The sequence below is a fragment of the Solanum stenotomum genome, unplaced genomic scaffold (genome assembly GCF_019186545.1).
Source record: "Solanum stenotomum isolate F172 unplaced genomic scaffold, ASM1918654v1 scaffold3345, whole genome shotgun sequence".
NCBI lineage: Eukaryota > Viridiplantae > Streptophyta > Magnoliopsida > Solanales > Solanaceae > Solanum > Solanum stenotomum.
Window position 1 is genome coordinate 75,971 of NW_026032465.1, and position 24,048 is coordinate 100,018.

The 24,048-nt window shown below is 34.4% G+C and overlaps 3 protein-coding genes across 3 annotated transcripts; 2 read left to right on the plus strand and 1 right to left on the minus strand.

The window, feature by feature from the left end:
* Nucleotides 1-918: 918 nt before the first annotated feature.
* Nucleotides 919-1,668, plus strand: LOC125852293 (B3 domain-containing protein At5g24050-like). The gene has a single exon (XM_049532022.1). It carries the CDS (start codon nt 919-921, stop codon nt 1,666-1,668), a length of 750 nt encoding a protein of 249 aa, XP_049387979.1.
* Nucleotides 1,669-6,510: 4,842 nt separating this feature from the next.
* Nucleotides 6,511-10,528, plus strand: LOC125852299 (F-box protein SKIP5). The gene is made up of 5 exons (XM_049532027.1): nt 6,511-6,710; nt 8,144-8,288; nt 8,369-8,447; nt 9,659-9,717; nt 10,007-10,528. The coding sequence occupies exons 1-5, from the start codon at nt 6,590-6,592 to the stop codon at nt 10,398-10,400; spliced, it is 798 nt and encodes a 265-aa protein (XP_049387984.1). The 5' UTR covers nt 6,511-6,589; the 3' UTR covers nt 10,401-10,528.
* Nucleotides 10,529-11,547: 1,019 nt separating this feature from the next.
* On the minus strand, nt 11,548-23,568 carry LOC125852298 (uncharacterized). The gene is made up of 11 exons (XM_049532026.1): nt 23,433-23,568; nt 23,291-23,360; nt 23,045-23,199; nt 17,652-17,939; nt 17,257-17,386; nt 15,877-15,984; nt 15,649-15,751; nt 15,443-15,568; nt 12,845-13,038; nt 12,342-12,472; nt 11,548-11,854 (listed from the first exon to the last, which is right to left on the minus strand). The coding sequence occupies exons 2-10, from the start codon at nt 23,332-23,334 to the stop codon at nt 12,382-12,384; spliced, it is 1,239 nt and encodes a 412-aa protein (XP_049387983.1). The 5' UTR covers nt 23,335-23,360; nt 23,433-23,568; the 3' UTR covers nt 11,548-11,854; nt 12,342-12,381.
* Nucleotides 23,569-24,048: the final 480 nt, after the last annotated feature.

Consider the following 24,048-nt stretch of genomic DNA (forward strand, 5'->3'; position numbering starts at 1 on the left):
ATTTCATTATTTAAGCTCATATTACATTATTATGTATGTATCTTTTTTTTCCCCACGATATCATATCATTATTTTAGCTACATAAGCATTAATTCCAAGCAATTGCGTGCCTTTTTGAGATCACTTCCATTCATTTAATTTTAAGTCTACCAGTTCCGTTTGAGAAAAGACTCATTTATGCTACTATTTGTTAACTGAAAATAATTTTGGTTTTGCAAAACATTTTTTATATGTGGTTAATTATGATTAGGCCACGTCATTAATTAAATTATTTTTTAAAAGTAAAATGCTCAAATATGTCATTAAACTTTGAAAAAAAAGGCTCATCTATGTCATCCATTAAAAGTTTGACTCATTTATGTTATTTCAGTTAACACTAATGGCATAGATAAACTTTTTCTCAAACAAAAATTGCATAGATGAGCCAACGGAGGACATAGTGAGCCTTTTCCCTTCTTAAAATTTGAAAATTTAAATACTATTTGGTGTGATGTATAAACGGAGATAATTTTGAAACAATTTTTTAATATACCTTAAAAATGTTAATATGACAAAAATACTCCCTCAAATCCTTTTATTACATCAGTTTTCACAAATTTTACATTTATGGAAAATATTTTTGTAAAACAATTTATTCTTAGAAATTATGCAATCTATATTATTTTAAATTCAATAAACCAAACCTTTCCTCAGAAATAATATCACCATAACTTAACTTCATATATATAAAACTCGTTAGAATCAGGTTTCTCTCTCATAGAACTCGTCGGAATCAGGTTTCTCTCTCCTCATTCTTAAGACTCCTTCTTCTTCACAACTTTGTGTAGTCTTCTCTTACCAGAATTGGGGGTTTAGAAAAACTCTTTATTGTATATAAAAAAAAGAAAAAACTTTTTTCAATTCATCTCATCTTTTGCAATGGTTTACACAATGCTGAGTGTAGACGATTTTTCGAGCATGGAGTGTACGTCTAGCATGACTCGAATGGACTATTTGCTAGCTGTATGTGAAGTGTTCTTGTTAAAATCCATGTACGGTGAAGAAGACGGCTTAATGAATCATCATCAAGAAGAAAAATCAATTCTTGATTTCGTCATCTCAAAGAGGAAACGATCAATGTCAAAAACACGGCCAAGAAAAGTTACTGAAAAATTCATCTGCAATAATAATGGCTGCGAAAAATCAATAATCAAGAAAGCTGTGGAAAACAGAGGAAATTCAATAATGAACAGAGAATTGGATATTGAATTCAAGAATCTGATTATATGCAATGGGGGTTCACCTGAATCAGTTAAACTGGTTATCGAAAAAACACTATTCATGACTGATGTTAAACCAGAAGAAGGTAGGTTTTCAATTCCGCAAAAACAGATGAGTAATAGCTTTCTTGAACCAGAAGAAGACGCGCATTTAAACACGCGTAATGGGGGGAAAATGTGTGAGATGAAGGTGATGTTGATTGAGCCTTCACGTCGAATAAGTGAAATAAATCTGAGAAAATGGTTTATGAACAAAGATAATGGGAAAGTAAGTTTGAGCTATGTGTTGGTGACATACTGGAATGAAGTTGTAAGAAGGAATAATTTGGAATGTGATACTAAGGTGCAATTATGGGCATTTAGAAAGGGTGTTGATTTGTGTTTTGCATTGGTTAAACTTCAAGATTGAAGCTAAGTTACATGTTTGAAGGTATTTTTATTTGTTCATGTTTTTGGTTATGTTGCTCGTACTCTTTAAAAATGTTAATGGGTACCTGTTAGATTCTCCAAAAATAGTATATTTTTTGGAGAATCTGACATAGATACGACAAAGAGAGTGAAGAGTTGCAACTTAAGTATTTGGAATGATATAATCAGATGAGTCTTCGACTATGGTTGCTTTACTTACTTGATTTTTTGTTATAAAACAACCATTTTGTATTTCTCACTCTTAATTTTCTATTACTATTTGTTGTCTTATATGTCTCTATTTTCTTATTATCGTACTATTACTTATGTGCCAAAGAATCTTTCCCAAATAATTTCTATTGTTCTCCAGATAATACTTGTAGGGCTAAACTTTCTATTGACAAGGTAGGATTATAATACTTGTAGGCTAAATTGGATAGTTATTGACTTATTGTTGTTGTAATAGTGAAAAAATATGAAATATGAAATATTCTTGAGTCATAACCTAAACATTTGCCAAGTAAAGTATTAATAAGATGTTAAAACAGTTTTGAACTCTATCATGAATTAGTTTTCTCTTAATTAAACCAATAACTGTGAAATATCATCAAAACAAGCACTATCAAAACATTAGGGAAAAAGAATTGATGTTGGAGCCTTGGTATGAAAAAAATCATGTTAAAAGCACTATTTTCAAACGAGGGCTATGTATTGCTCGATCCGAATTTAGTCAGCTCCTGTATGAATTTTGAATACCGGATAGAAAAACAAACAAAAAAAAACCGACATATGAAAATTGGCTTGACATTCATTATTTACTTTTTAAAATAAAGAAGTCTCAACTAACTTTTACCATTATATATATTTTTTTTGTTTTTTTTTAATATGAATAAACTTTCCATAAATTATATTTATAATAAACTCAAGTATATTGCATAAACTAATGTTACACTTTTCAAATATGATGTACATACTTTTCTTAATGAAGCATTTTTTTTTCGCACATATTATTTAATATAATAATATCAATTTCTTTACTTATCTAGGTAAGTACTAATTTAAGTTTATATGATGTTTGGTGATATCTTTTTAATATGTTATCTGGGATATTATTATATAAAAAAAACTATTTATTAATATGAACATTGTAGCAGTTAATTTTAAAATTCTAAAATACTTCTAATATTAAAAGTAGGTAAAAAGAATTGAACTTTTTTCTTTTCTATAAATTTCAATATTGTCTAAGTGAAAATAAATACATAAATTAAACTATTAAAAAAAACTAAAAAAAACTTGAGATTCAAAAGTTTGGGGTCTAAAATGAACAGTTTTATTAGGAGTTCGGAACTAAAAGAACAAAAAAAATTGAGTAAAATTTCCAAAAGAGCAACAAAAATTGAGGATTAAATTAAAAGGGAAATATTTGGATGGAAGGATGGATGTCGTTAAACGGTATATAAAAAATTGGACAAAATTTCCCAAAGGGGAAAAAAAATTGAGGATTAAACTAAAAGGACAACATTTGAATGAAATGATGGATGTCGTTAAATGGTATGTGGTAAGAAGGCTCATGTTACAACATAAAAAAACCTGCTCCTATGAGATGAGTTTGAATCAGAGGCGGCTCAATGCCTTTAAAAATTAGGCATAGGCCTTGGACCCTATTTTTTTTTAAGTATTAATAAAATTATTATAAGCTTTTTTTAACAAAAAAAATATACTATATTTTTTAATTTATTTGTCTTTTTTTTGTTTGTTTGGAAACATTAAAAAATGTTTCTTTTTTTGGATCAATTTTTAAATTTAACTTCCACATGATAGGTTTAAGACCACAAGATTAAACAATGTGTGTGTATATATATGTAGTTTAAAATCATAGAAAAAATAAACTTTTGTTATTAAAAAGAAAGAAATAACTTTGAATCTCATATATAAAAATTAAAAGTTAGGATCTGATTTAATTTTTATTTTAGGCCATTAATTAGCTTGAGCCGTCACTAATGTGAATTATCAAATAGATTCATGTTATAACAATTTCTTGGGAATAAGGTACTTCTCAAAATAAAGGAGTACTTATTTACATAAATTATTCTCTAAATGAAGGAGTCCTAGTTTAGTTTTAATTTATTAATTAAATAAATTATTTTTTATAGTGTATGCTAATATGAAGAAATTAATATAAAGAAGGGTAAAATTTTCAAATTGTAATTAATTTATATTTATTTTATATAGATTTAAACAATAGTTATAAAAAAATCAAAATAAGGGAGGTCAACGTATCATCTTAAACCATGGAGGAGATAAGTGTTATAGATCCCCAAACATTTTGTTATTATCTATAATTAAGCAAATTATAACTATGGAGTCCTATTTAATACTAAATGTTTGTTGCTTTGATAAATTTCTCTATTTATAGACATGATATCTTAACCTAATACGCTTCCTCGTAATAGATTTTATTAGGTATCCAATATAACCTACACTATTGTCAGTCCATACCAATATATAAGTAATTCATGTCTAACAAGTAATCTAACAAATTAGAGGGCCAAATCATATTTATACGAACTATATTTATTTAGCCTATTTTATAAAACCAAAATAATTAAATTAATGTTGGTCAATGTTTAATTTTAAAATACAATTAACAAACTATCACTTGGACAACATTAACTTAGTCTTGAGTTTATTTAAAAAACTTGAAAGAATTTTCTTATTTATAAAATTATTTTTAGCCTAAACAAATAGTGATCACAAACACATAGTAATAGAACATAACTTTGAACATAGTCTAATCAAACAAGACTATCAATGTCAAAATGAAACAATATTATTGTGAATCACAAACTCTGAAGTTTTGTCGATACCCTAAGTATAGTAAAAAAATAGCCAACATAAATATCAAAATAAGCTATTCTCTTGTTGGCCCTCAATAATTTCTAAATTTATAGATATTGAACATCAATTTGGAGAAAACATCTATATCTAATATAACATGTTGACACGTGTATATCATTTGTATATCATATGTGTATCACTTGTATCATGTATATATAATACTAATTGACATAATATACATATGCATATGCAAGATATACACATGACATACTGTTATACAATAAGGATACATAAATATATATATATATATATATAGATAAATCGCATGTTGCCATTGGATATTTGCCCAAAACTACCTCTAATCTACACCAAATCACCCCAAATTTGTACGTAACATTCTTAGTATGTACCCAAACTTTTGAAACAACACTCAATCGAAAACAATTCCAAAAACTCATATTCAAAAATTCATGTTTGAAACTTTGAATATCGGTTAACAGAATTTTGTAGTTTTTTCTTCACGATTCAACTCTCAATTCAGTAGTGGAATGCATCACTCAATTTCAAACAACAACAATCAAAATGTTCAAGAAAACCTACAACTTAAGTGATTTAAATTTTAGGCAACAAAGCAAAGTTTAATTACTTTTATCAATTTCAGATTTTCAAAACCCACTAGTATTGGATAGGGTCGTTAGTGGCTGAGTTTGAAAAAGAGAGACAAATCAATTGAAGGAAAAGGACAAATTGGTAAAGAAATTTTTTACCAAGATTGAACCCCAATATTAAGGAATACAACAGTTGACTTAAATTTGTATAAAATGAGACGCATTAATAGTTGGTTAATTATTTGGAAGTGTTTATAAACATTTAGGGATTTTTAATTGGGTAAGCTAAAACTTCCATTGTTTGGAGTGATATTGTGAAATAAAACCATCTCGCCTTTATCCTTGGATTCTCTTTTATACGTTTCATTTTTTTTTTATCTCTTGTCCATGAGTTCATCTCCTTATAGTCAAGTGGCTTTCACTCCTTAACGAAAAAGTCTGAACTCCAATGTAACTTTCATCTCTAATCAGTGTCTTTTTCAAGACCCGAGGACGGGGATCCTTGGGAGTGGACGTAAGGTCAATGGGCAAACATCCTTGAGACTTTTGGTCTTATGCCCTCCACACAAACCGTGTACGAATAATCGGATAAATTTATCGTTTAGTTTCCTAGCATGTATACATAGATTATAGACGATCAAACACATAATATACGTGAATTTATACATATATTATATATCCATGGTATAATCTTTGAGAAAATTTTAGAAATAGCAAAGATAATAGACGGAATAAGGCTCTATAACTATATTTCGGTAAATTTCTCTCTATAGCTATAGTTCTATTTGCTATGAAGGCTGCGGTTTGTATATTTTGCTTGTCGATTTGTGTATTCGCTTGCAAATATACAAACAGAGTAAGCATATACAAATGGAGGTTACGGTTTGTATATTTTGTTTGCGAATATGCAAACATGTAAGTATATACATATTATGTATTTATACATTTAATTTTTTTTCAGAACTACATTTGTATATTTCGCTTGTCAATATACAAACGAGATAATTTATTATGAATTTTTCATAAGTCGTATACAAATAGCTAGAGTAAGTGTATATGAATTCTGTATTCATACAATCAGAAACTAAATTATATAAAACTTATATAAATTCTGAATTATATAAATTCTAAATTTATACAATTAGGAAATCAAATAGCAAAATTCGTGAAACTATAGCCACGAATTAAAAACAATCGAACTTATATCTATATTACATAATATTCTCTAGATGTTTGTCATTTTGTGCAATTTTCCCTTAATAGCTATCCAAAAAGACTATAATACCTTGATTGGGCTTTGATTTGATGCTATTCAAGTCCAATATCAAGCCTTGATTGGGCTTTGATGATGCTATTCAAGTCCAATTTCAAGCCCAACAATGGATGAAGACTGAAGAAGAGCATTGTCGGGTCTTCTTCATCATCAAAATCATCCTTTCTTGTTCAGATTTCAGAAGAAAAAAAAACCCAAATTGAATGGAGGAACAGAAGCGGAAATGGAGGCGAATCTCTAAGATTTCCACTGATTTTTCTCTTATCAACAGACTTGATGATGGCTGCCTCATGCATATCTTCAGTTTTCTCTCCCCAATTCCAGGTATTAAACAAATTTCTCTATCATTTCCTTTGCTTTTGAAACACTTTTCAAGTTTCAGCTAAATTTACTGTTACTTTGGTTCAAAATTTGCAAAACCCAGTTCGTAATTTCCATCATTTCAAGGTAACAAAAGATCGATTTTCTTTTTTCTTTTTTGGGTCTCTCAGTTCTATTCGTATTTAGTATCTTAATAGATAATTCCCTTAATTGTTCTCATCAGAGTTGATTTACAATACCCAACTCAATAAAAAGTTGCAAAGATTGGATTTTTCTGTGCATTGAGGCCTGATGGACTTTATCCTAGTTAATTTTGAGCTTAGTTGGTAGTTTATTTGCTTAAAAAAATGTAAAAACCTATATAATAAGGCTACGATTCGTACCGAAATGATTTACCTCTTCAATCAAAAAACAATTTCAAAATCACTGTTATAAAGGCTTCAAAGTATTGAAAATGGCTGCAAAAATTCGACTTCACATGGCCAACAAAGAGCAGTTTTGGGGATCTAATTTCACTTCTCATACGCCGTTAAGGGTGTACATTCAACCTTGTTGACAGCTCATCAACTGAGGTGGTTATTAATTCCATTCTAAAATTGATGAACCTGCACAAATAAAGTGTGCAACTGAAAATCCGACTATGGGTTAAGGAGGTATTTATGCCTTTCCCCCATTTCCGTCCAAAATAGCTGAATTTTTGGTTTTGAAGCACTTAAACAAGAGAACAACTTGATTTTTCCTGTAAGTTTGTTGCTCAACTTCTCGTTTTCTATTGGTTCTTTGAGAAAGATAACTATAGATTTCTGTATTTTTATTCACCAGGTGCCGCAATAACCTAAATGTATACTCATCTTTCTTTTACTTTTTTTCTCCATTTTCTATATTCTTTGTGTGAAATATCCTTGTTGCTTTATAAGCTCAGGCAATTGATCAGGCAAGGTTAACCTTAACCTGTTAGCTCAATGTTGGTGTAGGAGCATATAATTGAACAGTTCACCATATGCATCTACTTCTGTTTCAATGTTTGAATAGTGCAAGTAGTCTTATTGTGGCCAATGAATTTTAAGAGCACTTATCATTACTTGGTTAAAAGGAGAAATAACAGAAAAGCTTGTGCACTCATATCCCTAAAAGGCAGTGAGTACTGAGTAGTGGTTTTTAAGCACCAGTACCACTGTTAAAGCTATCTTAATTTATTGGATTAGCAGAAACGAGATCAATTTCATTCTTAGTTTTAGAACTTCTTGTGGGTGTCGGTGGTCATTTGTGTCTTATTACTTTTTAATTTTGTTTATTTGGGCTGGGGATTCATTTGGATTTGCACTGTGCTTCGTTTTTTCTAGCATGCTCCAACCAGCTGTTTTTAGATTTTACTATAGACCACATTTATAGTGCTATGTGATTCTTTTCTGTCACAACTTGCTGTTGAGTTGCAGATCGGTATAACACCGCCCTCGTTTGCCACAGATGGCGATTCTTGGCATGCCATCCTCGGCTTTGGTTGCGAGTAGACCGTGCTGTGAAGGATTTATCTCAGCCTGGAGTCTATCCGAACATTGAGATGGCCGTCTCTGCTGCAAGGTTAGCTTTTTTATTTTATTTTATTTTCTCTATTCTGATCTTCGTCTTACAAGCTGGCTTCATATATGGATGCTGTTCAGGCCTGGGGACACTATACTGATTGCTGCAGGAGGCAGCCATCATGTGTCAAATATTCAGATTGAAAAGCCACTTTGCTTGGTAACTTCAAAGTGTTAACCTTAGATTACTTTACATACTTAATGCGTACAAGATGTTGGGTCTTTTGATGTTTCTGAGTCTTGTGAGATTTCTGATAGTTATTTCAAAGCTATATATTTATGTGAAGTCACAGTGTAGCTATTTCCACTCATAAAGCTCTTATTTAGTTTGTGGATGAAACATTGAACACATAAATACATAATAGTTTTGTAAACCCATTTGATCTAGCGGGGGGTGGGGGGATCATTAGGACTACTGTTGTGTCATCTGGTCTATTTTTTCATGACCTCATTTGCTACTAAAAAGAACTAAAAGAAGGATAGAACTATAGGGGGAAAAGGGTGGTGATCAGAGGTGGACTCATCAATAGAGGTTGAGGTGCACCGGAACCTGTGAGCTCGGCAAAGAATCTTTCTATATGTAGAAATTGTCAAAATTTTGGATGTATAAATAACATGGCACCCACAGTCACAATAATGATTATGGGGAGCACTGGTTGACACTAAGCGGTATGAGGGCGTCATCTTTGACAACGGTGTTTGAATTCCACTTTGATGTAAGTGTTCAGTTTTCTTCTTTAGGGTGCCAACGTTCCTTATTTCTTTCTTCTTGGGATCTTGTCTTTGTCATTTCTATTTCTCCTTTGACGAAGAATCCCATATAAAAGAAACATCCACTGTTTTATCTCAAAAAAAAAAAAGAAAAAAAAAAGAAGAAGAAACATCCACTGTTATTTAAGCTGCTAGTCTTTCACTTTTTTTTTTCCTTCCATTCTTCTATCGTATTTTTCATTCTTTTTTGTGCAACAAGGCGGTGTAATGTAGGGAGCCTACCCTACACAAGCATCCATGATTGATTTCACAGTCCGAACCCATGACCTATAGACCACACGTGAACAACTTTAATTGCTCCATGGCTCCCTTTCGATATGTTGAACCAAGTGAACCCAAAATTGCCCGAACCGACCCAATCTACACTCCTATTTAGTTTCTGTTTAAGTAATTGTGCCTGCACAGTCTTTAAATCCTTGGTCCGCCTTTGATGGAGATGGTGGATCAACGTTAGACTGTTCAGAATTCAGATATGATGCACTTGAGTCAAAAAATTTCTCCCTTGCCATATAGGAATATACCTTGCAAGAGTAAAGTAAATGCATGTAAATTATATAAGATAGCACTAGCACTTTCGCTGCCTCAACTTCCTTTTTACAGATTGGCGCCGGTGAGAGTCCTGATGATACAACCCTTATTTGCTCCCGCAGCTCAGACAGGTTTGTGAGCCCTTCATCACTTTTTACTTCTTTTTCTCCTTAATCAACTTGATGTTGTGCCTTGAATTAGAGCATCAAATTCTTTTTGCAATTCTGATCAGATACTAAACAAACCTCAACAATATTGCATTACTTGATCTTCAATTCTGTCTATGCAATGCTTTCTTAAAGATGTCTACTATTGTCAAGTTTGTACACGAACAGTTGACCCAAATTTAAATTTGCTCTCTGATATTTGGAACTGTTTTCACTTGCCATTGTATGCATGTTTGTTCTTGTTTCTGAACAGTGCATTGGAGTTCATGTCCACATGTAAGCTGGCTAATTTGACTGTGAGGACAGAGCTTGGTTGCTGCTTGCTTCATAGAAGCGGGAAGCTCACAATTGATGGGTGCATTCTTCAGTGCGAGTCAAACCCTCTTGACCATCTCTCCTATGCAATTATCAGTACTGCTGGTGCGGCTGAGGTCATCCCATCAGCACTCAAGACTTGTAGTAATGGTGTTTCGGTTCTGAAAACTCGAATTGAAGGAGGTGCCAAAGCTGTCCTAACCAGTGGGACACTTTCATTGCAACGAGTACGAGTCATTTATACTCGTACATCACTCTTCTTCTGGTTTGAGGTAGAAGGCAGTGACAAAAATACTGTGCAATCTGCATCTGTTGAATTGCCAATTAGTTAGTCAATCTGCCATTCCATTCCATTCCATTTGTTGTATCCTTTCTGTCACCTATCTTGAAAAGAGGAAAGGGGCTGAGAGAGGGTTGGTTGTAACATATTGTTCAAATTATGTACTCAGTTTTAATGTATGTGCAAAAGTTCTTGGTTCTTTAATAACAGTTGTAGCTCTTCCAGCAGTTCACTGATGCATGCATTACAGAAGGCCCGTATCTCTGCTCACTTGGTGTTTTATGAACCATCATATCTTTCAAGGATTCGACATTTTATTTCTTTGTTGTTCAATTGAATTTGGTTTGATGATCAATTTCTCTCTATGAGAGAACTGTTTAAATCAATGAAAAGCTAGATCTTACTTCTGTTTACTCAGACGCCTCTTTCTTGTCAACTCTTGACAATTGCAACCTAGGCACATTGGCAGAACCTTGTACCATTGTGACCTAGGCACTTGGGGCCTTGGAGTTTATTTGTTAGTCCACCATTATCACAATCCTCTACTTACAGAGGGAAGAAACTTCGTTCATTTCCAAGTCGATGATTGTTAGAGGATGGAACCTAGTAATGGAGCATCAGCTTATCAATTCCTTCATAAGGATTTATTCTTGAATTTTACAAGTAACAAGCTATTCTCATATGGAGGCCGCCCAAGGGAGAAATCCAATCCAATGGGTTAGTGGAGCTAGGCTTGACATTAAAGACTGGGATTGGGTTCGACATCAAAGACAGAAAAGTGTAGAAGTGCAGAAAAAGTATTGGGCTTGACATCAAAGACAGAAAAGGGGAAGCTTCTTGCTAGTGTTTTGCCCCACCACTAAACATTGTGTTATTCTAGTCAATAAACAGCCTTAAAGTGGCATCAGATGACCTTGAGGAGGCCCTGGGGAACGAACGAACGTCCCACTACGAATTCCTATCCCAATATTTGGATATAAACTCCTTGTGTGTAAGCCTCTATTCAAACAACCAAACAAACAAACAAACAAAAAAACTACATACTGAGTGCAAATCTCATCCTTTCTCTCACGGAAACAAAATCTCATCACAACACCGTTTTAATTGTTGATAACCCAAATGAATGAACCAATGGACAAAACTTTTCAGTCATCAAATAGCACGACAATATCACAAAGGAAAACTACACCAAGCTCATAAAAAAGTGTCATATATAATCCCAAAGCACAAAATTTAAGCACAAATCTAATCTCCAGAATCAATCTACACTCCAAGATTGGTAGTTCTCTTCATCTGTTTATTGCAGTCAGTACAATGTAAGTGTAGCCTCTTGGACAATGACCACTGAACTTGTGCTATTGACTATAACGTCAGTTGTTCAAGGTGTCTTTACAGGAACATCTGGGTAGACGTTTGATAGAAGAATACGGTTGTATCATGTACTTGTAATAAATCCAGGAAAGCACTCCTTCTGCAGCTTGTTTAAGGTTCAGCTGAATGAGTTACCTGAACATCAATCAACTATAGGATTAGTTCATGCTGAAACCTGAAGTGTTCGGATGCAATACCTAACAAGACTTTCTTTGAGCTGAAACTACTAAATATTACAGATTTTCTTGGAATTCAAGTTCTTTGCTTTTTCTTATTTCAGCAGTTTTTACCGCTCAAACTACTTTGCAATACTAGCTAGAACGTTGAACATGGTTAATAGCATATTTCATTCAGGTGGAAGACAGGTTTACCATAGGCAATTCAAGGCTGCAGTATCACAGTGCTATGAGCAAATAAAAGAGGAAAAATAGATGTTTTAAGTGTGAGTCCAATTAATTGGAAGAAATGAATAAAGAAAAAGAGAATGCCTTCCATGCAACGATTCCACACTCGTGTCTTGTTTCTACATCACAGACCTACTACAGAGTCAAATTTTTGGTCACTGTAACTTATCTGACAAATGCATTGATGCTAAGAAGATTAACCAAAAAAGTAAAGATACCTCACTAATATTTATAGAACAGCTGAAGCTTGATACTATTTCAAGAGATCGATTTCGGTTTCACCACAATATCATCAGCAGAATAATAGTCAGCTATGAGCCGGTACATGAATGAAGCATTATGTCCACCCCTGAAACAGCAAAAGAGAATAAGCGCAGAGTTTTAAAATAGAAAGGGAACAGAAAGCAATAATATAATAAAAGATCATGTAGTCAAATCAGAGAACCAATATTGCAAACAATCATCTGATTCCGTATTGCCAAACAGGGAACACGTTAAAATATAAGAAAATAAAATATTTCACACTTATTAGTTTGTACTGTCAATATTGATCAGACAGATTTCCCATGGATATTTCTTCTTGCTTTTAAGTAGATTGAGTTATAAATTCATCTCATGCATCTTAAGGTCGGGTTACATCATCGTCAATTAGCATTCACCAAGGAGTAACATTACATGAAGAAATATATTCTCAAAAATACTAATAGTAAGGGGAACTCACGTGTCTGTTATAAACAAACTAACAAGATTTGGTGGCACATAATCAAATGCGGGATTAACAACATGAAGTAGAGGGGAACCAGAGCTGCTCCCAAAATCCAGGCAATCTGAGAATTCTCCAAAGTCCAGTAGCTCAGCTGGTGATTTCAATTCATTTAGCAAGACTTCTGGATTGTGTGGATACAAAGGACATAACTGTTGCACAAACAAGTAGTTACACAAATGATTCTCAGTTGAAGCAGATGTAGTAAGAAAAGATATTTAACCTGAGAAAAATAGTTCACCACTTTTTATCGTTTTTCCTCGACTCAACCATGAGAATACCAAGAAATAACAAGTAGCATTTTAAAATAACGCATGTCCTACAATGGTAGTGCGACTTGTTTAGCTGTCTTCTTCATTCTCTATGCGCTGAGGTTCCAGTTTATAAGTTGGTGTTTGGCCATGTGATACCATATCACGATATGGAATCGTGAGATGGAATCAGCATTTGGACATGCAATTTCATGCTGATTCCATCTCATGATTTCATATCATGAGATGGAATACCATATTCTCCAAAAATCATGATTTGGGAATTCCATATCATGCTTTGGAATTTTTTAAATATAAAAGTTGACCCACAAGTTTATATTTTGTTAGAACAACCCCACATTTATATCTACTAACCATTTATTTCATATGTAAATAAAATTAATAATCACATCATTACTTGTTAAAATTTATTATTCTCACCAACATAAAATTTGTTATTGCTTTAAATTTGGTGAATATAAATGACAAAGTAGGAATTGATTTGGTGAATATAAATAAGAACGGAGGGAGTAACACTTTTTTGGTTTTTTCATAATAAAAAAACTACTGTTTCGGCTACATATGAAAATGTTTAAAGCAATTTAATATGAAAAAGGACAAAATTGGTGATGTATGTTTGATAATCACTACTTCCAATATGTTTGATTTTACCACGAAACTAATGCACTGAAAATGTGTAATTGCACACAAGTGAAACAAGGCATGAACCATATGATATTGACACACAAGTGAAAATTGTCATAACTTTTACATTGTTACATAATTATTTGCGAGAATACCTAAGGAGTTGACCAACAAATGGCTCAAAGTAACAACGTTGGTTTGTCTTCTCGATCATATGATCTAGAAATGCAAGCTCAACATGAGAAGATTGTTCATACTATGTGAGAGGATTATATTAAATACTTAACTGGAATTAAGTGGAGAATAAATAACTTTGTAATAATTTATTATGCGATTTTATTATTTTTTGTTTATTTGATAAGATTGAATAAATAACTGGGGCTATTTTAATAGTTTTACAACTTATGAGATTCTTATGTTTATGAGAAAATATACAACACAAAAATTTCATATCGCATGTCCAAACAAAACTTCAACTTCATCTCATGATTTCATATTATGATTCCATATCATGATTCCATATCGCATGGCCAACGGGCCCTAAGAGTCTTGTTTATCTTATCCATCTCAATAGGTATGTAATTTTCTTCAAATCTAACTACCATAGTATGATGCTTAAAATGTACAATATATTTCTTTCGAGATGGAAAATTTATAGTTCTGTATTTAGAATTCTTTGTGTCCAGGTCGATTAGAGGTTCGGCTTCCTTCTCCCCCACCTTTTAGCCTTCTGGACTAAGGTTTCAGTTAGCATTATTAAAATCTATGGCTCTTAGTGGTAGTAGAGTACAAAACCAGTTTCCTTTCCCCATAAAGTTTCATGTTTCTGGTTTCATTTTAAACTTATTAATATGACTTGTGAGATATAATCATTACCTTTCTGTAGTGGCCTATCATAATCAATTAATCCTCCCATCGAACAATACCCTAGAGTAATGCAACTTCAACCATGAAATATATAGAATAGTTCTTTAGGCATCACTGCTAATCGAGCTATCGGCAAGAGACTAATAGTGGCATGACAAGAAGATTAGATGCATTTATATGCGTTTGTTGTGGTTCTAAGATAGTAAGGATTGAGGAGCCAAGATGTGGCATGGTAGTTCTGTAGTTGTCAGCTTCAGTGTTGATACTAGGTGGGAAAGAAAACCGGATGGACGTCACCAAAATGCAACATTGCATTCACTGATTGCTTATTGACATCCTTTTGCATAGACAACACTATTGAATAGCGAACATTAACCTTTTATTAGGTCACTCCAGCTGCCGAAATGATCTCTTCAAAGCTTTTAAGAAATGCTCTCAACCTTTCATGGATACAAAATCAAAGCAAGACAGACCTCTCTTTATACCTTAGTCTAATTAGAGCACTTCATGTTCTCCATGATGCTTTGACCAGTGAGGGAACCTCTCGTGCTTATTTCCAAGTAAACTTCTACTTCAACTCAAATAGTTCTTTTATCCATAGGTGCTAATACTGCAGCAACAAAAACAGATTCTAGGCTACAAGACTACATTTCAGTCAGCAGCAGAAAATTCCAATATTTACATAATCTATTTTATGGAATTAGTTCTTTAATTTTTAATAGAACTAGAAGTAGGAGTAAAATATATTAATTTCCTGAAGGATCAACCCAATGCCTTAGTGATGCTAAAATACCTTGTGAGTGCCTGCAAGAACAACAAAGGGAACAGCGTGCCTCTGAGCTGCTAGAGCCACCATGTTCATTCCAACAGGCGCAATAACCCCACCATTGGCCATGACAGTGTGAGCTCCAACAACCACCTTTTCATAGGAAATATCAGAATTCAGGTAAAAGACTATGGCCTCATAATTAAATGCTAGAAGTTACAGCACCAACATACCATGTTGACTCTTGAGATGATTGCAAAAACAGCAGAATCAGTGATCACTGTGGTCTGCAGACCCCTTGCAACCAATTCTTTTGCAAGGGCATGCCCCTGATACCTTAAATAAAACCAAGGAGGGACAATCAAACTAGCAGAAGAAACAGATAATTATAAAAGAAGGAAATTACAGTAACCGTACAGTATTACAACACTTAATGATCAAAGGTAAGCCACTTCTCCAACCTTGGGGCACCCTCAGCCACAAAAACCCGGAAAGATCTCTTCTTTTCCTTTGCAGCACATAGAAATTCCATCACTGTCCTTGAATTGCCTAAAGTTAAGATTACCTCACTGAAAAGAACGTAGGAACAGACAACAATTAAAAGGTGAAGAAAGAGTTGGAATACATATAACTGGATGCAATAAATAAGTGAAGAAAGAGTTGGAATACATATAACTGGATTAGAGAGGAAAGCGTCAACCTCCCATACTTTTCAATCCGTAAACAGCTACTAGAAATAGCAAGAATTTTATATGAAAAACTAAATAATGCATTTGAAAATAATTTTGAACTGACACTGTGACAATAAGCTCCCTTTACGTGTCAGTCCAACTTACCTAGTTGAGTGCACATCTGTTTGACTTCACTGAACATATAGGTCAACCAAACTGAATTTCTTATTCTTTTAGTTTGCAGGCATGCTGTATAGGGGCTACCATAGACCATCATTTTCTAGATAACCACTACTAATACGATCCCCGGGTAGCAGAGGAGACCCTGGGTTGAAATTGTTGTCATTTTCATGATAAACAGAAAATATTGTTACTAAAGCAGATCTCACCAATAGATTTCTGACAATTCCACTGGCAATCCCTTACCAGAATAGTTTTATACTCAATATGAAATAACAGCTCTAAGAGGCAGGCTTAACATAAGACTCTTGCAAAGCTCTGTTAGAAGGCTATTTATTAAAAAAGAATCAGTAGAAGGTTATGTTACATTGTAATTGGATAGTAATTTTTGAGAACTTTATTTATACTTGTACCATCAGTCTAACGCCCCCACTTGGGTAACAAAGCCCATGCTATGCAATTGGATAAGTAATAATAAATTTGACAGATCAAAAGAACAAGAAAGGAAGAGAACTACACAAAAATACTAGTGCTGCCCCAACTAATGGTGATTGTTTCTTGCTGTAACCAAATGTTGGCAAAAGTCCAAGAATACTGAATGATGGAAGACTTCATATATTGAAATGCCTTGCTGATTTTGCTTGTGTTCCTATAGGTCAATAACCATAGATAACCGACAAGAATGTGGTAGTTATCTTTGAACTTGACCTCAAGGCTCAAACAAAGAAATAAGTCCTATTACTTGATGCTTTATAACAACCAGTTTTAAGTAAACTATAGTTCCCAGATTCTAGGCGTTATTATATATACCCTTTGGATGGAAGGACAGCCTTCAAGTTCTGTGACCTGCAAAGCACTTTATGCTGATTTTATTGTGTGTTGATTCCATATAGCCCGACCCCAATTAGCTTGGTAGGTGACACCAAATATCAGAAATATGAATGGGGGAAAAACTGACAGCCAAATCACAAAGAGGGAGAAAGAAGATACTTGTGATGAATATGCTCAACTGCTTGTTCAGCAATCTGTTCATGGCAAGTAGCAATATCTTGAATAAGTTCATTAACAGCCTCAATGACATTATGTTTTAGTTTCTTGCTCGTTGAATTCTTATCAGCAGCTGTAAAGAAAATGTGAAACAAATCACAACCTGACAAGACTCATTTCTTGTAATCCTAGTACAACTATTTACAATTTCTGGAGTGACATGAAGTGTTTAAATGCATTCACAGCACTAATCCAATCACAACAGCTGGTGGCCTCACGGTAATTTGCTAACTCACTTATTAGAAAAACATCTTAAAGATCCTCAAAATAGTTTAATGTCATGATCTAACTTATCCCCTAAAAACAATGATTTATATCATGATCTATAGACTGCTTACATTTGCTTTTTCCTTCAGAATCACCACCAGAAGAAGATGTTCGAGGTACAGCTGTTGATTGTGGGATGTCTTCAAGGAGGGTCTGCAAGGAAGGTGGTCTCAAGGTGTTTCTAGCAGCAGCAGCCACAGCTGCGGCAGATAAACCTTGATGATCATCTTGCTTGACATCATCTTCATCATCACTTCCAGCAGATATACCCAACCCACCAACAGCAGCAGCTGTCAAAGATACATCCTCCTCCCTTATAATGTTAAGAACTCGCCTAACAATGTTACCGACGGCAAGCTCTGTTATGTTCATGCAATATCATCAAAAGTTAAATTAGCACAAGAGAGGAGATCTAGAAGAAGGAACACAAAAAATAAACTCCTCCAGCATAAGAAATTGAAACTAGCAGAATATCATAAGCCCTTCAGTCAAAATATTAGCAGATTCATTCAACAAAATCCTTGTTTTATTCAGTCTTTGGATAGGAAACACACACTCTAACCATTGGTAATAACTAAAGTCAAGGTATCAGTTGCTGTCGTAAGAGTTCTAGTGTCCAGAGCAAGTACCGCCTGGAATTTTTGACTTATCAAATATGTTTACTCCCTCACTTCACCTGAAAATATTAGTTGGCCTGGGTCTGGGTTTTATATATTGGCAAAAGATGCTTAGATAATAAATTTTGTAATCATTTTCTAACATATTAATTACAGAATATTGAGCAAAAGTTGATGAATGCAGATTGTTTTATATAAAAATAACAATAAATTAAAGAAACAGGTGAGATTACTTTACACCCTTAACTTCGTGCTAGGTTGATAAAACTACTGCTTGAGAAAAACATTCTTTTGTACATGGAATATGTAAGCATACAACCAAAATTAGGTGCTGAAAGAAGCTCGAACATGGAAAAATAATTTGGACATCAAAATAACAAAATACAACCTCGTTGTCAGTAATCAGCTACGGCTAGTTGGATACTGCACTAAGAATAGATCATGGCCCAAACAAGCTCTATATTTAAGCCTTAAGCAAAGAAGACCAACACAGTCTCAGAAGAAATAGTTAAACCTCAGTATCTGTAGAAGAATTAACTGGAACGATACTAGCAAAATGCAAAAAAAAATGTATTCTTTCAATCTAGGTTAAGCTACTATAGGGAAAACATAGGATTTTGGTTTGATCTTTGTACTGAGTCATTCTGAGAGGTCATCAACTCCATCTGCACCACATGTTCAGTCCAACCAAAAGGGTACTCATTTGAAAAATTGAATTTGAGCATCTGGATGCAATCTATGTCGTCTTCAAATTGGACCGTTGATCTATTCTCATTTACATATCCTATCTTGACTAACACATAAACTAAAGAGAGCATTTTCCTTTGGATAGGTAAGTAAGAGTTATATGCTTATTGAATTAAATCTTAGTGCTCTAAAAGCAGAACTGAAAGTGATTTTTCCAGAAACTTCAAAGTTCATTAATGAATTTTTTTCTCTTCCCTACAGTTTTGATCATAAAAGATGATAGGAGTCAGGAGAGGTAGTAATTGATAAGAGAAGAAGCTTGCACTTGATAATTGACATGTTCATTAATGAATTTTTTTCTCTTCCCTACACTTTATTTTTTCTTTTTGAATTACGACAATTGAAAATACACTTCCATACATACATAAGGAAAATGGCAATGTGAAAAGAGGGAAAGAGAGTTTTTCATAACATATTTAAGCGGAAAAGGCCCATTGTCTCGTTACCAATTATTCATACAGCTTAAGAACGAAACATATGCAAACACAGTAACCTATTAAATATTATCTTCCATCAGAATTACATCCACATGTAAGTTTCCAACTTCTTTTACTTCAGCTGATAATTAGCATAGAACTCCAATTCATTTGATCAACTAACACCAAATAACTGGTAAGAGGAAGTTGTGATATGGTTTTCGCAATATAATTCAGACTTCATAACACAACCAAAACCATGCAAAGGTTTTTTGATAAGGTAAAGAATTTTAGTAACAATTAGGGAACAATACCGTATGTCAAAAAAACCGTCAAAATACGACTTTCTAAAGAAGATCCCTATCTTCTATACAAGGTCTCAGGGTAACACCAAAATGAAACTAGAAACAAATATTTTGCATCTTTACAGAATCTTGTTCAACCCCTTCAAATGCTCTCTTATTTCTCTTTCCAAATAGTCCACATAATTGCTAATGATGCAACACCTCCATGCCTTAAGACTTCTCTTCCCCCTCTTGATGCCCCAGCTATGCGTGCCTCCTTCATTGTGCTCGGCAACACCCATTGCGCCCCAAACCAATTAAGAACCACCATCCACAGTGGATTAGCCATTGTCCATTTGACAATGCAGTAGGAGATGATCTACATCTTCACCTGAACTTCTGCCATGAAACACCGGCTAACATAAGTGATCTTCTTTCTCAGAATGTCTGTTGTCAATATCACACCCCTCGTTGACAACCACGTAAAAGCTTTTGCACAGCTGATACACCCTTGCGTCTTTCCCCTTATTTCAAACTCAAGAAAGCCTTGATCGATAGAAAAATACCTTCCTCAGGCTATTAGGTACCCATACAGCACAATGAGGGAAAATTTATTCAACTCTACTTAATAACTGCTCATGAAAAGATATAAAGGTGAACAATCCAGCTCTCGCCATCTCCATGCATCTGGTGCCTAGAAACTAACCCTGCTACCATTACCAGTCCTGAAAGAAACATGTTTACTAAAGTCTTCCCACCCCTTCATAATGCTCCTCTATAAGCCACACCCAAATGGCGTTAAGATGTTTCTAGTCCTCCACCCACCTTTCATGATACCATACTTCTTTGCTACCACACCCCTCCAAAGCGCATTCACCTCCAACCCAAATCTCCATACAACTTCCCTAACAAGGCTTTTCAACGACCGAGAGATCTTTCTAACCAAGTCCTTCTCATTTCTTTGGAGATGTGAAAACTCTCCAATTCACTACCTGAAACTTTCTAATTTTTTCGTTGTATCCCATAGAAAATACGCTGATATCTCTTCAACTTCTCTGTCACTTTACCAGGAGCCTGAAAAAGCGGCGTGAAATATGTGGGGATACTAGACAAGAGTAATTTGAATCAATACCTCATTCCTTTCGACAAGCATCTCTTTTTCCATACGACTAGACTCTTCTCTACTATCTCAATCACCAAATTCCACATTGTATGCCATCATTGGCACCGAGCATGAATGGAGCTCAGAGGAACGTCCTATGAGATGCAAGATATGGGACTAGGAAGCACCAACTTGTGAGCTGGGAGAATGTCATTTCCCTGAAGAAGTGGGGAGGACTTGGTGTGAAGAATCTCAAAGCGTTTGAAAAGACAGCTGGGTAAATTGGGTATGGAGATTCGGGACAAAAAAGCAAGGTTATATGTGGGAAAGTAATAGTGGACTAGTATGGAACTGCAACTAGGGGATGGAGAACTAGGAACACCCCACTACCATTTGGTTTTGGTCTATGAAAAATATCACAAAGTAGAAAAAAAAACAAGTGGCAACAGTAGGTTCGAAGATGAGGACAACAACAAGATAAGCTTCTTGAGCCACGGGTGATTTAGATAAAATGAGCAGAGGATCAACTTCCCTAGTATCTAAAATAAGCCAGAGATGACAGCACAATATATCCATGGTTCACAAGAAGGGTAACTCTCTGGGATCAGAGGTTCAGGAGGAACTTGATGCAGCATTGAGAGGTAGCTAAATTCTACAGTAGCTTGCTTTGTTTGCTTGGTGGTCAAGGAGGCTTGCTAAACAGAAGAAGATATAATGAAGAGAGGCATTCAGCTATGCTCTAGATGCCATCTTTGTGGCAAGAAACCTGAGACTAATGGTCATCTATATTTGCATTTTGAGGTGACTTCAAAATCTGGAATTTTTTTCAGTGCATGAGAGGTCTCACATGGGTAATGCCAAAAAGTTCTTTGGACTTACTGAAATGCTGGAAAAGGGGAGGAGGTTTGCCTAGGCAGAAAAAGCAAATAGAAGAACATACCAGCCTGCATATGGTGGACTGATGGGAGGGAAAGGAACCTGAGATGCTTTGAAGACATGGGTAGGTTAATTCGGAAGATTAAGATAAACCCCCTTGTGTTATTTCATTTTTGGTGTAAAGTAGAATTTCCATTAAATACTGATCCTAGAGATTTTACAATCTTTGCAAGTTGATAGGATAGCATTTTGTCAGTTTCCTTCTCTATAAATATTGTTTTTGCACAACCTTTGTGCATTAATACATAAAATTTGTTAAGAGTACCATTTAAAAAACAAAAAAAAAATGTAACTCTAAGTCAACTGGAAATACTATAGAACAAAATCTACAACAAACTAGCCAAGAATGAAGGAGATGAGAGACAAGGAGAGATAGAACATGCTACTAGTTTCAACAGTTACCCAGTACCTGGTCTTCTTACTATATACCATATTCCTATTGTTTAGATTATCTCCAATTAGCACCCAAGGGTGTGGCCTAGTGGCCAATGAAGTGGGTTAAGAACCATAAGGTCTCCGGTTCAAATTCTAGCAAGACAAAAAATACTAGGTGATTTCTTCCCATCTATCCCAACCTTGGTGGACAAAGTTGGTTACCCATGGAATTAGTCGAGGTGTGCCCAAGTTGGCGCGGACACCATGGTTATAAAAAAATGATTATGTCTGATTATATTTTTTTCCAGTTATTAATACATTTTCAACTCATCCCCCACATAAAAGAAAATTATCAAAATGTGGAACCAAATAAAGCAAAATGGCTGTTAATGATTCATATAGTTGATCTCAGAAAGCTAGGTTGAGGCTTAAATGTAGATATAACAAAAAGGACCTGGTGCACGAAGCATCCCAACATTCACGCAGGGTCCTAGGTGGGCTGCGCCCCTAGGGAATGTAGTGTAGGTAGCCTACCCTGATACAAGCATCAATGGCTAATTCCAGGACTTGAATCTATGACTTATAGGTCATACAGAGATATAAACTAAAAAACACAGCACATGCTCAACATTAATTGTGTGTACTGCCTCAAGTAAAACATTAATTTGTTAGAAAGATGACACTTTTATGTAATTTTTTTTCTTCAACAGACATTGTGAACAACAACAACATACCCAATGTAATCCCACAAGTGGAATACCCCAAGGTTGTTTCCGATAGACCCCCGGCTCAAGTAAAAGCAGTATACAGCAGTTTGAAAAAAGAGAACAGCACGAGTGAAGAAGACAAGACAGAATACTAAAGAAAGCAAGACAGAGCATACAAAAAAGGAATAGTAACTACAACAAAAGATAATCGAACTAAAAGAAACATTAATAGTTACAGAAGTGAAACGGAAAGGATAAAATAAGAAACAGAAGCTTATACCTACTGGATTAGCAGCAATCAACTTTTCCCCAATACCTCTGATTGCATCAATAAGAGCAGCAGCCTGGTTAGTTTGAGGAAGTCTCTGCTGCGATATGCATGAGCGTAACACTTCCGCTGTCAATTTCGCTGTTGTCTTCGACCCCTCAATTTTCCTACCCGCAACATTCAATACATACAGCAAACAAAAAAAATCATCGCTCCGTAGATTATCACGCACACATAGAGATAAAGAGCGGGAATTACCGTTTCCTCAGCTTGATTATGAATTCATTCACTAGGGCATTCATGTCTGGCGTATTTGTTGAATTTACACCTAAAATTACACCAAAAAGGCTAAGAAATTCGTAAATTTTGGATAATCAGAGTAGCTGCAGAAGAAACTTACCGTTTAATACTGTGCTTGAAGCTCGGGGATCGTGCTCAACAATGGCGTAAGAGGGGTAATCTGTTTTGGTTTATAGAGTGAAGCAGAGAATTTTGTGTTGCCTTTATGGCCTTAGCAATTTGGACCCGGGTTTAGGACAAATTCGATGTACAAGCAATGAAGCACATTATACAATAGCTTAGTTGCGTGTGCTACTCTCTTTTGCTTTTACTTTTAAAAAAAAAACAGATACGGGGACTCTGAAACTCTCACCAACAAGACGAGAGTTTAGATACGTAATCAACTCAGCTATTAAAATGTTGCGTGTATTATTATCTCTTCTTTTTTAGGTTGCAACAATATACACGCAAAATTTGATTTCCGAGTCCTTTACAAATTGCTTCTACTTTTATGTTATTTTTACGAATGATACTTATTTTTTACACAAATAAAATCTTTATTTTTACACGTATCAAATTTTAAAAGATCGATTTCTTCTTACACCCATTAGTATGGAGACTGCTAAGTATATTTATTAACACAAAGGTTATATATACTCTCATATATATAGAAATTGAACCTCAAAGTTTATGATTTAGAAATGATGCTATTTACGGGGAATTAATTGGACTGAACC

What these genes read in the sequence shown, in the direction of transcription:
- LOC125852298 (XM_049532026.1), bottom strand. Translation starts at nt 23,334, where the DNA reads ATGAATGCCCTAGTGAATGAATTCATAATCAAGCTGAGGAAACG. An exon ending in GATTGCTGCTAATCCAGTAG is followed by an intron (nt 17,940 to 23,044) that starts GTATAAGCTTCT and finishes TGAACATAACAG; the next exon opens with AGCTTGCCGTCGGTAACATT. An exon ending in TTCTGAAGGAAAAAGCAAAT is followed by an intron (nt 17,387 to 17,651) that starts GTAAGCAGTCTA and finishes TTTTCTTTACAG; the next exon opens with CTGCTGATAAGAATTCAACG.
- LOC125852293 (XM_049532022.1), top strand. Translation starts at nt 919, where the DNA reads ATGGTTTACACAATGCTGAGTGTAGACGATTTTTCGAGCATGGAGTGT.
- LOC125852299 (XM_049532027.1), top strand. Translation starts at nt 6,590, where the DNA reads ATGGAGGAACAGAAGCGGAAATGGAGGCGAATCTCTAAGATTTCCACT. An exon ending in TTTTCTCTCCCCAATTCCAG is followed by an intron (nt 6,711 to 8,143) that starts GTATTAAACAAA and finishes GTTGAGTTGCAG; the next exon opens with ATCGGTATAACACCGCCCTC. An exon ending in TTGAAAAGCCACTTTGCTTG is followed by an intron (nt 8,448 to 9,658) that starts GTAACTTCAAAG and finishes TCCTTTTTACAG; the next exon opens with ATTGGCGCCGGTGAGAGTCC.